Raw genomic sequence first — 14249 nt, 5'->3', positions numbered from 1 at the left:
TCTTGTATCGTAAATTGTTGTTACTACAGTGAAACTTTGGAGGGTTGCCCGAAGCACATGTAGGCCGAATTTATGACGAAGGAACGATGTATGGAATGTGCGGGCACATAAAGACGAACTAATGATTTCATCCACCCTCATGTTATGAAGGAAACTGGAGACAATTTTGGGTTCTAATAAGATTAATTACTGCAATACATTGATGTGGAATTTTTTTAGAAATTCTTCTGCTTTGCTTATGTTGATGATTCAGACAATTTATATCTGTAAATACTAACCAATATTTACCTGAGTAGTAGTTGTTGCATGCAAGATTGAAAAAATGAACATTCAGCAAAGTAGGAACAAATGTCCAGTTTTATGCAATTTTTCATGTAGGGTACAACATTTTTTGGTAGCTGGCAACACTGTAGTATCAAAATCACAAAAGCTCAATACATAAATTTCAATAAATAATCAAAGTTGAAGTATGCATTTTTATCGTTCATTGTGCTGCAAATAGCGAAACACAAATGGTTTGGCCAAAAGGAAGGAAAAAAATCCCAATATCGCTAAATTACAACAAGATACTATTAATATAATAATTCTCGGAAAGTTTGGAAATCAAGTTGTTTGACGGCAAAGCTGTTTCACACATGTGTAAGAAAAAAAGTCTAAGGAATCAGGAATCACTACAATTGTTTTTTTTATGAATAAATATAAAATTGGAAATCTCTTAGTACAAACAAAAAAACTGGAGAAATTTGACAGAAGTGTCAATTTAATCTGGACAAATCTATCTCTAATTCGCATATTATCTTCACTTGAACTTGTTTGCTGCAATGTTCCTAGATATAACACAAACTATTCAAACTAGAACCTATGTCCGATATCGTTGATTTTGTTAATTTGCAATCTTAATTACCTAGGAACCAAATTGATCAGTGTTGTCAGTTATCAAAATTATCATCCTTGGAATTTTTTTGAGAAGTAATGTAAAGTAAAGATGCAGCGAAGCCATAGCACGAAACTTCAAGAGCACAAATCTAGAGAACCATATAGCGGTTCGAGCTGACAACTTGATCGATTTGTCACTCGCTGGTTTCGATTCATCCTCACATTAACGTCTTCTCAATGTCAATGTTTGCTATCTTTCAGCAGATCAGAAATTTATTGATTACTTATATCCTACCTCTACCTGTATAGTGTTGGCCAGTCCCATCTTTCAAATTAAACCCAAGTTTGAAACCCTGCTGTCGTACAGTAGTTTCAGATCAAATTGTGGTAAACTTCTTAACAAGTAAAATGCGACGAACTAAGAACACATGTCACGTTAATGATTGCTAGTCAAAGGTCCCCCATCCTCCTTATCAATCGTCACGTTTGTGCTAGCTCTTTCTCTATAGATTTTCTCATGTAGGTTACCTATTTATTTGCAACTATAAACTGTGAGATAACCAGTCGGCGATCTGCTGCATGCTAATCGCTTTTGCGCCAGCCAATCTATTCGCCTGTGGATAATGTTAGTGTCTTGCTCTAGTCTAGGCTAACATTTGAAAGGTGTTTAATTTCGACTATGTACCATGAATAGAAGATAAAATTATACATATTGTTTATAATTATTCTATTAAAAGTATTGAGGATAAGTTTTTGCCTCGAACGATCGATTTGATATTTTCTTCATACGACCATCTCAGATGTTTGAATGAAGGATATGCAAATATCGAAAGGGGCGTCAAATATGGAACATCATCGTTTTGCAGTACACAGAGTGATAATCCTCGACGTTTTCCAACTTTGCATATCAAGTACCTACTAAGAGTCGTAACATCGAGTTACAACTATCAGCAAAGCCATCACCGTCGTCTGCACGAGTAATTACATTAAACTCAACTTTAACGAACCAGACTAGCATATCTATGAACAGTACTAGCTATGTTGCCTCATTTCGCTTGTTACAACTGCACCGTCGGCATTTGTAGACATTGCAAAATAGTATTGGTATCGATTTCAAGCATCACCGGTATGAGTGTCGCGTGAAATCCGCTCGTGGTTGGTGATAATTATTTTATCACGGGTTGAAGAATTTTTCATCTCAGAAGATTTCGAAAGTGACAATGCGTTGTCCAAATACATAATGCTCTCCTAATAATGGATGGTCATCTGACAATGATCATGCACTCTTCGGTAATTGGATCAACTGAAAGTTTACGTCTTCACTTCAGCCACGTCTTTCAGTTCTGGTGAGTAATCTAGAAACAGTTTTTTTTCTTTATCTTATCATAAAGAGCGTGTTCACTGTGAGCTATGCGTCGTTGCTAGCTGTCGTCGAATAATTTTCCACGTTGCGCGTTCGCGACAGATGACGACACTTTGTCCACGACGACCGATGACTACGACAACTGATTCAGCAATCAATTTCCGAGCCAGTCCGTTAGTCATTCTGTAGAAGCGCCATATACAGCTCTGACTTAAGCCAATTAACACACTCTCGAGACTCCCACCACCCCAAGTATGCGGTCAGCTGTACCGTATCTGACAGCGATCATCTAATCCAGGGCTTTCCAACGGGTGGAAGGCGGATCCCTAGGGGGTGTGATGATTCTCAGGGGTCCGCGAAGCCATTGTTAAGGCCCAAAACGCAATGAAAGCGGAACCGGTTCGCCAGGATGAACTATAACATGCTAGTCGACTCAGTGTTGGTTCACTTTCATTCGTTGACAGCTCAGTCGAGATGATGTGATTCATGCTGGCGAACCGGTTCCGCATTCCGTTGCCGTTCCGCTATCATTGAGTTTGGGCCTTTAACGATCAACGCTCCGTCATCGTAATCATCGAAACTTGAAAAGCAGTTTTTCTGTTCAAAACTAGGAATTATTCGATGAAATGTGTTCACTGTGTTTCGGAAGGGGAACAGAATACAGTGAACACATTTTCCTGTAGATTTTCTTGGTTTTGAACGAAAAAACTGCTTTGAAAACTCCGAAATCAATTACGGATCCTGCCCCCTTAATCAATAGTTGATGCTTGTCATGTGGGAGCCGATTGTCGGAGCCAAACATTTGAATTTGAGGTTATGCTTCTTTTGTACACAAATCAATGCAACTGCGTTTTTAGCGATCATCGAGGTTCTCATGAAAATCATACTTTACTATGGATCTCTAATTCGATATATTAGATATGAAATATCGAGTTAGGAAGAATTGACTGTTTAAAATCTCGAATCCATCAGCATATGAAATCAAAAACACCTTGCAGAGATCTTGGTGGATGTCTAGTTTTTTTTACAATTGTAACCAATGTCTTGTAAAATGTTTTGTAAATTTCTGGCTGAAGATAAGATATTGGCATGTTCCAAGAAGTTCTCAGGAAACATCGTTGAGATCCTTGAAAAGTGTTTCCTGGCAAGGTTCTTGATGATATGCTTAATGAACTTCTATTAATATTAATGGCACATTTTTGATTACATCTGTTCAGGACGCCTAAATGGAATCGATGTGGCAATTCAATATTTACTTTGGTAAATTACTAAAAAGCTGCACTGCAAAGAGTGCTCTAATTGCAAATAAGATATTTAGTGGGTTCTATAAAAGAATTTCGGTGATTTTTTCTTGAAGTTACGGGCAAATTCCTAGCGAGAGCTTACGACCGGTGAAAAAAATATGTATTTCAGGATATTTCATCATAATCCATAGTTTGAATACGAATACTTTGAAAGTCTAATCAAATATGTATCAAAACTTTCTATTAAAAATGTTCAAACAATATGAAAGTCGCAGAAACATGATGTTACCCGATTATAAACTTTCAGGCATCCGGGAATAGGAAACAGGGTGGCCACCGAACCGGAAAAAGCGGGAAAAAGACGGGAATTTGAATCCACCGGGAAAAAGAAACCCGAGGAAAACCGGGAATTTGAGAAGATCACCGGGAAAATCGTTTTGAACGAACATCTTCAAGCTGTAATCTACACACCAACTTCCAAAATAAGTTATAGAATGTAGTTATGTTTAATGATATTGCCATGAGACATCCTAAATTTTTGAACAAATATCTTTCAAACATTAATGATTTATTTTCTACTATGCTACACCATATTTCTTACAAAATGTTTCACTCTTAGCAATGTTTCGAACTATTTTTTTTGAATTTTTGTTCTCGCACTATCAGGGCCAATGTTTTTTCAACTTTTCTCTAACTTTTTGTACTCGACTTTTTGAATCAAAGTTTAATTACTTATTGCAGATTGGTTTTGCACTCTTCTGTAATTACTGAATACCACAACTTTAAAACAAGTCTTTATTTATAAAATCTTTCAATATGTCACTAGTAATCTAATCGACAAAATTTTGAATAAGGGCTCATTTAAGATTTTAATAACGATCAAGCTGTTACAGCTCATATAAAATGTGTAGTGCTGAAATTTTGTTCGTTTTATGATCACCAGAATACAACAAATCCATCAAATTTTCAAAGCGTACGGTTATCACGTTCTCTAGATCTTGACACTTGAACATGAAAATTCGAAGTTTGGCTTAAGGTGACACATCTCAGAATCCAAACATGGCAGGCACAATGGCCGGCTTGTGCCCCTACTCACGATTTCAAAGGCACTAATCTGCTGAAATAATGAACGTACAAAGTCAATCTTCTTATTTTAAGCTTTCTGCTAGTGCACAAAGCTAAAATAAAAATGGCAGTGTTGTTTGATGCTTCTTTCGCGAGATTTGTGCCTTCAAAGTTTTGGTACATTATAGAATTTTGATTCCAAGCTGTTTCACCTTAAAGGTTATATTGTTGGTAAATATGGCAAATAGCATTCAAATTAAACCCCTGTCGTGTCAAGAGTAGGATCTGTTTTATTGGTACAATTAGCAATCTCTTCCCTATGATATATAGCTCCAGAGCTCCATTGATCTTCGACGAACGCGAGACAAATTGATTGAGATGAATACTATACTATGCCATAGTTTTCAGAATAACATGTTATATAGATTAGAACAATCTAATAGTCAACTTATTGTTCCAATAGTGAAAGTATTGATAAACATTCAAATTACTATGGAAACACAACTAAACAAATTTAAAACGATTAAAAAAATTGAAGTGTTTTTCATAGAAACGATTTAGGAAAAGTTAATTAAAGTCGTTGGACAGAATGGATCAAAAACCGGGAAAATTTTGTAAAATATACCGGGAAAACCGGGAAAAAAGCGGGAATTTCAAAATCGAAATTGGGTGGCCACTCTGAGGAAAACTGATTTCCAAAGCACACCCTGGGGCTGAAGGAATCTTTCAAATATTTTGAGATGGTTCTCGAAGAAAATTTCATTGTACGTTCCTTATCGAATGGAATATTTAGTTGATCTAGATAGTTGTAAAAGTTTATTAAAGCCGCGAGATGTTCGTACAGAGGGGTTGGGAATCACTGATCTAATCCAGCCCTAACAACTTCAACGACAGACACACAGGTTTGATTATAGTTTTTGTTTCTCTCTCTCGTTCTCTCTTTCAGTTGTGCTAATTGGAGACTCCGGCGTCGGTAAAAGTAATCTATTATCGCGATTCACTAGGAATGAATTCAATTTGGAATCGAAGTCAACCATCGGCGTAGAGTTTGCCACCAGAAGTATAGAGGTAGGTTTCACATTTCCGAACAATGTCATATTTATATCCAACGAATTTCAATCTTTCAGGTCGACGGCAAAACAATCAAAGCCCAAATATGGGACACTGCCGGTCAGGAACGCTACCGAGCGATAACGTCCGCGTACTACCGGGGCGCAGTCGGTGCTCTGCTCGTATACGACATAGCGAAGCACTTAACGTACGAGAATGTGGAACGGTGGCTGCGGGAACTGCGCGACCATGCCGATCAGAACATCGTGATCATGCTGGTCGGCAACAAGAGCGATCTGCGGCATCTGCGCGCGGTGCCCACGGACGAGGCGAAGGGATTCGCCGAACGGAACGGCCTCAGCTTCATCGAAACATCGGCACTAGATTCGACCAATGTTGAAACCGCATTCCAGAACATACTCACTGGTGAGTTTTGGTATCCTAGTCTAGGGTTGGCTGGGGTATTGATGTGTTGATCTTGGATTGTACTAAAAAGTTCATTTGGCATTCTATCCTTACTGCGTCTGCATCTAAGCTTAATGCTCTTTGAACACTTCCACAGTTATACTGTAAGGCTTCATTGCCAATCGACCTGTTAATCGTAATAATTGGCGAAACTAGGAACTTGGGGCTTTCCTTAGCCGAGTTAGAGTCCGCGGCTACAAGAAGCAAAGTTATGCTGAAGGTGTCTGGGTTCGATTTTCGATTCCCGGTCGGTCCAGGATCTTTTCGTAATGGAAATTTTGTTCCCTTCCCTGGGCATAGAGTATAATCGTACCTGCCACACGATCTTCTTCTTCTGGTGGGTGTGAGATCACTGCGTCCATTTTTTAAAACTATTACTCTTTTGCTTTTACAAAGACTCTCAGTGGCGATAACGCCACCGGAATACTTTGCGCGGTGACTTTACTTTTAGCCATCTGCCATTGATGGGCAGAAGTCCTAAGTTGCAGCATTGTGAATCCCCCAATCTGGTATGATCAGCCTGATAAAGCCGACCACTTCCCTGGGAGATGCGTACCAAATATCGGCCGGCTCCAAAAAGGGCTTGCCAAATATTTTGGACCTTCGTTGTATATGTGCACTGCAGGAGCAGAGAAGGTGTTGAGAGGTTTCGCACGTTTCACTACATAAACGGCAATTTGGGTTTTGGATGGTTCCGATCTTTTGTAAATGGTATCTGCTGGGTCAGTGTCCAGTTATTAGACCGGTGTAGGTGCTGAGGTCTCTTTTGTTGAGACCAATGAGTTTTTGTGTTTGTTTCGAATTAATTGTGACGAATCTTTTGGACTGATTCGCATTGGAAACTTTTTTCCAATTGGATATAATTTGACTGGCTCATCGGCAATTTCATTACCCTCTAGACCCGTATGCCCCGGAATCCAATATAGTTTAACTCGATTACGGATGGCAAGGTTTTTTAGAGCAAGAACATATTCCCACCCGGCCTACAATAATTTCTGAAAATTTCAATTCATAACTCCCTGCAGACATTGTTAAGGAAATTCCTAGAAGACTTTTAAACTTTTTTGGAAAATTTCTGTTAGAACCTATTGTAGAATCCCTGAAGAAATCTTGTTTGGAATCTCTGTAGTATTTCCTCAGAGAAACTTCTAGTGGAAATCTAAAAAAAAATCAATTCAATGTTTTTTAGTGAAAGTCTTAAAAATCTGGAGATATTCTTAGAGAAATTTGCCAATCAAACAGGAAGTCCTAATCAAAAAATTTGAAGGATATTTGAGAATGAATTTTTACTCGAAGGATTTCTACTTTGAGGATTTTCTGAGAGATTTTTCTTTAAGAATCAGCATGAATTTCTAAACCCTGGGCTTGGAATTATATTTTCCAGGGAGCGATGAATTTTGATAATTGATCGCTGTTGTCAGTAGTTTTGATTAGATGTTGGGTAAATTTCAAAGCAATGGCAACCTTTTTATTACAAAATTTAGATTTTATCTTCTGACCTAAAGATTCTGGTTAAACTACTGTACTATGCATTTGGGCTGCACTGCGCTATCACTCATCAAAATTGCTTTCACTTCGGGAAAATATAATTCTAAACTGGCGAGAAGATTACAGACTGAGGGTGGGTTAGGAGCACAATTAGACCCTTGAATGTGCAATGTGGGGTAGTAATTGGGAATGCCATTGACGGTTTGTAATCTTCTACGAGGTTTTCGAAAACCAACAGGGCGCGTGCACCGGGTTGCGGATAGGAGCAAAGGGAGATCAACAGCATCTACTTAAAATAATAGAGCAAAAAGCCGTTCCATGATTAGGTAATGTTTAGCGATCTTCTATGGTGTTCTAGTACTATAAAATTCTTCACTCACTGGGAATTCTGGCCTTGATAATATCAATAGTGATAAAAACATAAAATAATACCTAATACTTAATAAGTACAATGTAGCTTCAATATAGTAATAAATGAAATAAAATCAATTTTCTATACTTGACAAGGTTTTGAAGACAATAAATGAGTGAAAGAACTACCTATTAGAAAAGCCACATCAGCTAAGGCTATACATATACAAATGTTGGTCATAGGGTCATGGCGAGCATTCGGTATGTATGTCTATGAATGATTCTTATCTAATAGGGGCACTAGAAGACCACGCGGACAATTTCGAAACAAATTATGTTTATACATCGGTCTTACGATCCGAAAGGCTCAGCTATGCTGCAAAGTCATTTTGTAAGCTATTCATTATTACTGTTTAATTGTTTATAATTCTAACAAAACTACATAATTAACTCATTACTAATCACTGTTCCTATATTCTCTTTTTCTCTCCTTGTCTGTTGCATGATTATGAGCATCACTAATATAATGCATGAGCATGCACAATAAGAATAATTTCAGGATTGAAAGCAGTACATGGATACCTGGATAGAATAGCTTCGAAAAAGATGCTCAACATAGAATATTTCTGGTCAGGGAAGTATCATCATCAAGGGTATGTAAAATTTTTCCATTAACTCATAGATCACTCAAACAAATGAACTAATAATATCAAATATTTTTATATAAATCAGCATCGTCAATCAGTGCAAAAACAGATAAAGTTTGTAAAGTTATCACCATCGATTGAATTGCGCTCTTTATAGTAATGTGCAATCAGTATCAAAATCTCCTAAAGCGGCGCATCGTGCCATCAGCAGCCCTTAGCATCACTCTCATATTGTTACTATTTTGTTGTTTATAAAATTTCTAGAAAGCGATCAGCATATTCTTTCTTACTTGTACAATGGCCGATCTATTTGGAATTTTAATAAGTCAAATCAAACTTCAAAACTCAAATTAAATTGCTTTCAGCACACTTACATTTTGCAGCATTAATCGCATTACTGTGTCAAGTCTTCTCCAATTCCCTATACCCTACCCCAACCCTTCTTATCCTTTCCGATGGTGTTCAAGTGGTCCGCATAGACTATTACGGCCATTACCTATCCCTTCCCCCGGCTTTGGACTGACTTGCGCTCTCATTGCCCCACCAAACGCTGCAAAATGAAAAATGAAAATGAAAGAATCAGCATGAATTTTCTAAACAATTTCGTAAGGGCTAGAATCACAGGACTGAAACGGCAGTCATCCACGACCCCACGACCAACTGGAGTAAAGTCAAAAATTTGGCGCTGGAGAAAGTGCTCATTTGACAGCTCGCGCATAATGTTAAATTAAGCATTGAATATACGCGCTATTAAGAAGGAGCGGATGCAATGTTACCATTTTGCTTTTTATTCTAATTTTATTCACGCACGAGGTTTGTTGTGCACAAAGCCTCAATTTTTGTTTACTCAGCACTAGTGATTCGCAAAAGGTGGCTGGAATCAAGAAATAGTGCTTTCTTCAGGGAGTTGGCAAGAATCCGTAATCAATTTTAGAATTTTCAAATGCAGTGTTCACGTTGTAAATTAAACAAACTGATTTTCATCACTTCGAAATCATGAGCTGACTTGACAACAATCAACGATCAATCGTACAAATTTCGATGACGGCCTCTTCGCCTTCAGCAGATAAATTTTCAATGATGTCGATGTTTGCGATGACGGATTCTTTCCTGAACGATAAGATTTTTTTTTGTTTATAGAGACTTTACCCAGAAGGGACGAATTCCATCCAGAATGAGTCGAAAAAAATAAAAATCGTGCTCGATAGTCTGCAATTTGGATTAAATTTTGCACATATTTTTGGTATGGTAGAATAAGTGTTTTCCATAGAAAAATTGATCATTTTGACTCAAGTGTGTGCCTATAATTTTTTGCATGCAACTTATTTGAAAAATTCTAACTCCGAAACTGTTGATTTTAGAGAAAAATGTCCTATGAAGAAGTTGTAGTGAACCGTTTGGACTATTAGAAAAAATATATACACTGAAAAAATATTGTATTTATTTTCATAGAAAATTCAAAAATAAAACTTAAATTTTAAATTACACAAAAACCCCATTTTTAATATTTTTTAAATTTTCACTATAGAATCTTGATAGTAAACAGATGTTTGGGACAAAGTCTCATGATGGAGAAATTTTTAATAAAAAAGTTTTTCTAAGAACAACGATTTTCAAAATTTTGATTTTTTGTCAAAATAAATACGTTCAACGAGCCTGGTGTTAATAAATTTACTCTAATAAGCGGGTTTATTTACCACCGTTTAGGACTTAAATTTAGTTTAATCATATGGGTAAGCGTTGTTTACGGCTTAAGCGAAGGTGAAAAAATCATTATTTTTCAAAGAAATAAAAATAAAAAAATGCATATTTTTTATTATTGACAAAAATAGGTAACCTGAAGAAGCTTAAAAAAAGTATAGGGATGTTCAAAAATCGAATCAAAAACTAAAAAAAAAAAACGAAAAAAAATAAGGAAATCATTGCTCAAAACGTGTTTAGTTCACGTTTTGATTGTTAGATCAAAAGTAATAAAAAAAATGGGTTTTAAAAGGTTAAGTCCAAATGAACTGAAATCGATAAATAAACTGACTCTTGTGAGCTGTTTGAATTTTCGGATCGAAAACAACCTTATGGCCCAATTGGTATAAACTTTTTTATAGGAAAAAAAATAATAGCAATAATATTTTCTTCTATGCTAGTTACTCTGTTTTACAGTATCATGATATTTATTTCATTTAACAAAGACGAAATAAAAACGTTGATGTCTTGCAGTTGCCAAAATGTTTATGACGTATTAGGTATCTGATCAAAATAAAAAAAAAACTGAGTGAAATGTACTTCCTCATAGAATTGCAGATGCTTGTTGTCTGAGTTGTTTTGTGCGTGCAGCTTTACCAAAGACTAAATATAAAGGAGATTACGTCGTATGCACTGCCGTGAATCGCAAGTCAGTCCCATCTGTGAAAAGTAGGCATTGAGGAAATAGGCTGTGAAGTTTCGAAAATCATTTTCCATACGAATATTCAAAAAATTTCAGAGGATTGGAACATGCTCAAATCTTAATGAAACTTTCACAATTTGCCTCTCACGACAACATCTTTCCAACAAAAATATAAAGATAACCAAAACACGGTTCGTTTTTGTGTTACACGGTGCGGAAATCTGTAGTAGGACTTTTCCTAATTTTTCCAAACAAATAATATTATCTCATTAGAACAGCTGAAAGAGCAATGAAAGATATGTTGAAAACTGAACTCAACTCAATTTTGACAAAGATGCAGATGGGAATAAAATCTGTTTGGTTTTCGAGCTACGATAAAATACACCAAATTTCAAAGGGTATCTCGTCTAAACGCGGAAATAATTGGATATCAGAGGATTAAATTCACGGCTGTGCAGTTGTCCAAAACATTATGGCATATGCAAACTTAGATACCGAGTGCATCTCCTACAAAGACGAAATAAATACGGTTTATGGACAAAAGGTCGAAAGGACAAAAGGTCGAAAACGATTTGCATGGTGGGAAATTTTTCCTTTGAAAAAAGATTTTCGACCTTTTGTCCTTTCGACCTATTGTCTTTCGACATTTTGTCATAGATTCAATAAATACCTACATAATAGTAGTCGGGTTCAGAATGGGTACCACTTCTACTACTTAGATTAGTTCAGATACCGTTCATTTGGTCCCTTGGTACTGCAAAAGAGACCCAAATTTGACAAATCGCAGTACAATTTTGACGGCATTCTAGATCTTGCTCTATTACCTTATGTGCCATAACACTTTGGGCAACTGCAAGCTGCAAGGAACGTGGAGTTATTTATTTTGTCTTTGATTCAGGTGACACATCTCGGAATCCAAACATGGCAGGCACAATGACCGGCTTGTGCCCCTACTCACGATTTCAAAAGCACTAATCTGCTGACATAATAAACCTACAGAGTCAATCTTCTTATTTCAAGCTTTCTGGTAGTGCACAAAGCCTAAATAGAAATGGCAGTGTACAGTCAACTTTCGTTCGTTGCACTAAACCCGTGGCCCGATTAGTGAAAGACTTTCACTAATCGGGCTAAGATTTGAGCTGTCAAAACACCGATTACAATAGAAATTCAGGGCTACCAACATTGACAAATTGCGGTTTATGTCAGAAAGTGACGCTTGCCTTCGTTTTAGGTGGGCTATAGCCCACTTAACGGGAGCCCAATTAAAACGAAGTGCAATTAAACGTAGTGCAACGAACGAAATTCGACTGTAGTTTGATGCTTCTTTCACGAGATTTGTACCTCCTAAGTTTTGGTACATTATTGAATTCTGATTCCAAGCTGTTTCACCTTCAGTCATTCACGACGCAACGCGGCACCCAAGTTTGACATGTCGCAGTATACTTTTCTAATAATCCTAGATTTTGCTCTATTATCTCACGCGTTATAATCAATATTAACCTTTTCTGTTTGTCTTTGTTATCACTTTTGCTTACAAATTACATAAATACATTTTTTTTAATGACATTTGCAGAAATCTATCGAATTGTGTCGCAGAAGCAGATCCGAGACCCGCCGGAAGGCAGTGTGATTAGACCGAACCTGGAGAACATCGACGTGAAGCCGACCAACCCAGCGACCGATTCGGTGCGAAAACAATGTTGCCAGTGACCGCCACAAGCAGAAACATCGCGATCTGTTTTTAGTTCTGCTACTACAACAACTAGAACTACTGCATCTACTACTACTTCTACTACAACTATTACTACTATTATTATTACTGCAGCAACGACAGCACCGTCGGCAACATCAAACAAGATCTTTCTCAATAGTAATAATAGTTTCGGTAATATGCTTTTGATTTAAACACAAGCAACACAAAAACTAAAGCAACATGAAATGAAATGTTATTGATTGAAACCCCTTCCCAAACCTACTAAAGAAACAAAACACAGAAAAATAAAGTAGTCGAATTGGGGTATAAATAAAAAGAAATACCAACTAATTAATTAACACACACATACTACTATTATCCCTCCTTGAAACGAAAAAAAAATCAAATAACAAAACAAAATAAGAATTTTCAGCAGTACTAGATGTCCAAACTTTCCAGCGAGAGTAGTCGTTGAACATATGTATTTGTTGTTTGGAAGAAAAGGAACCGATGAGTGCTAATCCCAAACTTTTGTATTCTCAATTATGGCTGTTCCCTTTGCAATGGAAGTTTTCGCACGTATGTACATGAAGATAAATCATCGTTATCCTTTACCGCATTTGGTTGACTTGAAATCGATGTTTGCACATGGCTAAGACAAAACATATTTCCACGCAAACATTAACACCACCCCAACAGAAAAAAATCATAATACCACTGGAATTGGTTCGTTCATAAATGGTTCGTTTCGTTTCTGGGACTAATAGGAAAAAAGGATGGATGTTTTTTTGTGTTCATATTTCTTTGAAATTCGTACAGATTTGGAGTATTCTCACAGAGATAAAACACACTGCAGTAATGCAACGCAAGCAAGCTAGTAGAAATTTCGCTTTAGTGAATAAAAATGCCGCTTCATGCTGCAAGAAAGACGTAATACTTGATACGAAGAGAAAAGGTCTCCCAAGACGGGGACGCATATGCAAGCAATGAAAAGAATGAAGATAAACATGCACGAAACAGAAAAGTATGGAACTAAAGGCTAAACGCAGTAAAAAAGCCGTATAAAAGAACATACATAGGTGATATGCAGAAGGAGAGTGGAGTATATTTTAAATTAATTATGATCAAAATGGTAATTACAAATAAAATTCACTTGGAGAGTAAACCAAACGCTATAGCGAGTGGAGTTTTCTTTATTTCTCTTCTTCATTCATTCAGCAGTTGCACCATGAAATCAAAGAGGTGAGTATTTGAACCGAACTCATTAAACCAATCCAAAGTGCTCTGTATTTCGCTTTGGGAAACTATGCTTTGCCATCAGCAAAAAAAATGTGCTTCACTTTAGAATGAAATTTTGAACTCGCTTGACATACATTGTAAAATTATATTTTTATGTTCGTCACTTGCACTGTTACTTTGTCCTGTTGAACCTTTCCTCCACATTTGAAAGCCCTGCCAATCTTGTCCATGTGTTGTGGAATATTTTAGTTTTGTTTCTTTATTTTTTATTGTTGGCCTTGGGAAATAGAAAGAAAAAACACTTGAGCTTCGAGTTTTACAGGTCGCTCGGGAAACTGGCAGAAAACAGTAATTGTAGTAGTCAATAGGCTGAAAGGAAAAAAAG

At 36.8% G+C, this 14249-nt stretch overlaps 1 protein-coding gene across 2 annotated transcripts in view; it reads left to right on the top strand.

Annotated features, from left to right (window-relative positions):
- The window catches only part of LOC5571789 (ras-related protein Rab-11B), a 36251-nt gene extending 22449 nt beyond the window's left edge, over positions 1 to 13802 (top strand). For both annotated transcript variants that reach the window (XM_001659868.2, XM_021856994.1), the window contains exons 3-5: positions 5495 to 5616; positions 5676 to 6024; positions 12506 to 13802. In XM_001659868.2, the coding sequence (XP_001659918.1) occupies positions 5495 to 5616; positions 5676 to 6024; positions 12506 to 12642 (608 nt within the window). In that variant the 3' untranslated portion in view covers positions 12643 to 13802. The remainder of the gene's footprint in view (positions 1 to 5494; positions 5617 to 5675; positions 6025 to 12505) is intronic.
- The last annotated feature ends 447 nt before the right edge of the window (positions 13803 to 14249 follow it).

This window comes from Aedes aegypti, chromosome 1 (assembly GCF_002204515.2).
Source record: "Aedes aegypti strain LVP_AGWG chromosome 1, AaegL5.0 Primary Assembly, whole genome shotgun sequence".
Taxonomy (NCBI): domain Eukaryota; kingdom Metazoa; phylum Arthropoda; class Insecta; order Diptera; family Culicidae; genus Aedes; species Aedes aegypti.
The sequence above is the reverse complement of the archived record's forward strand: the minus strand, read 5'-3'. Positions and strand labels throughout refer to the sequence as shown.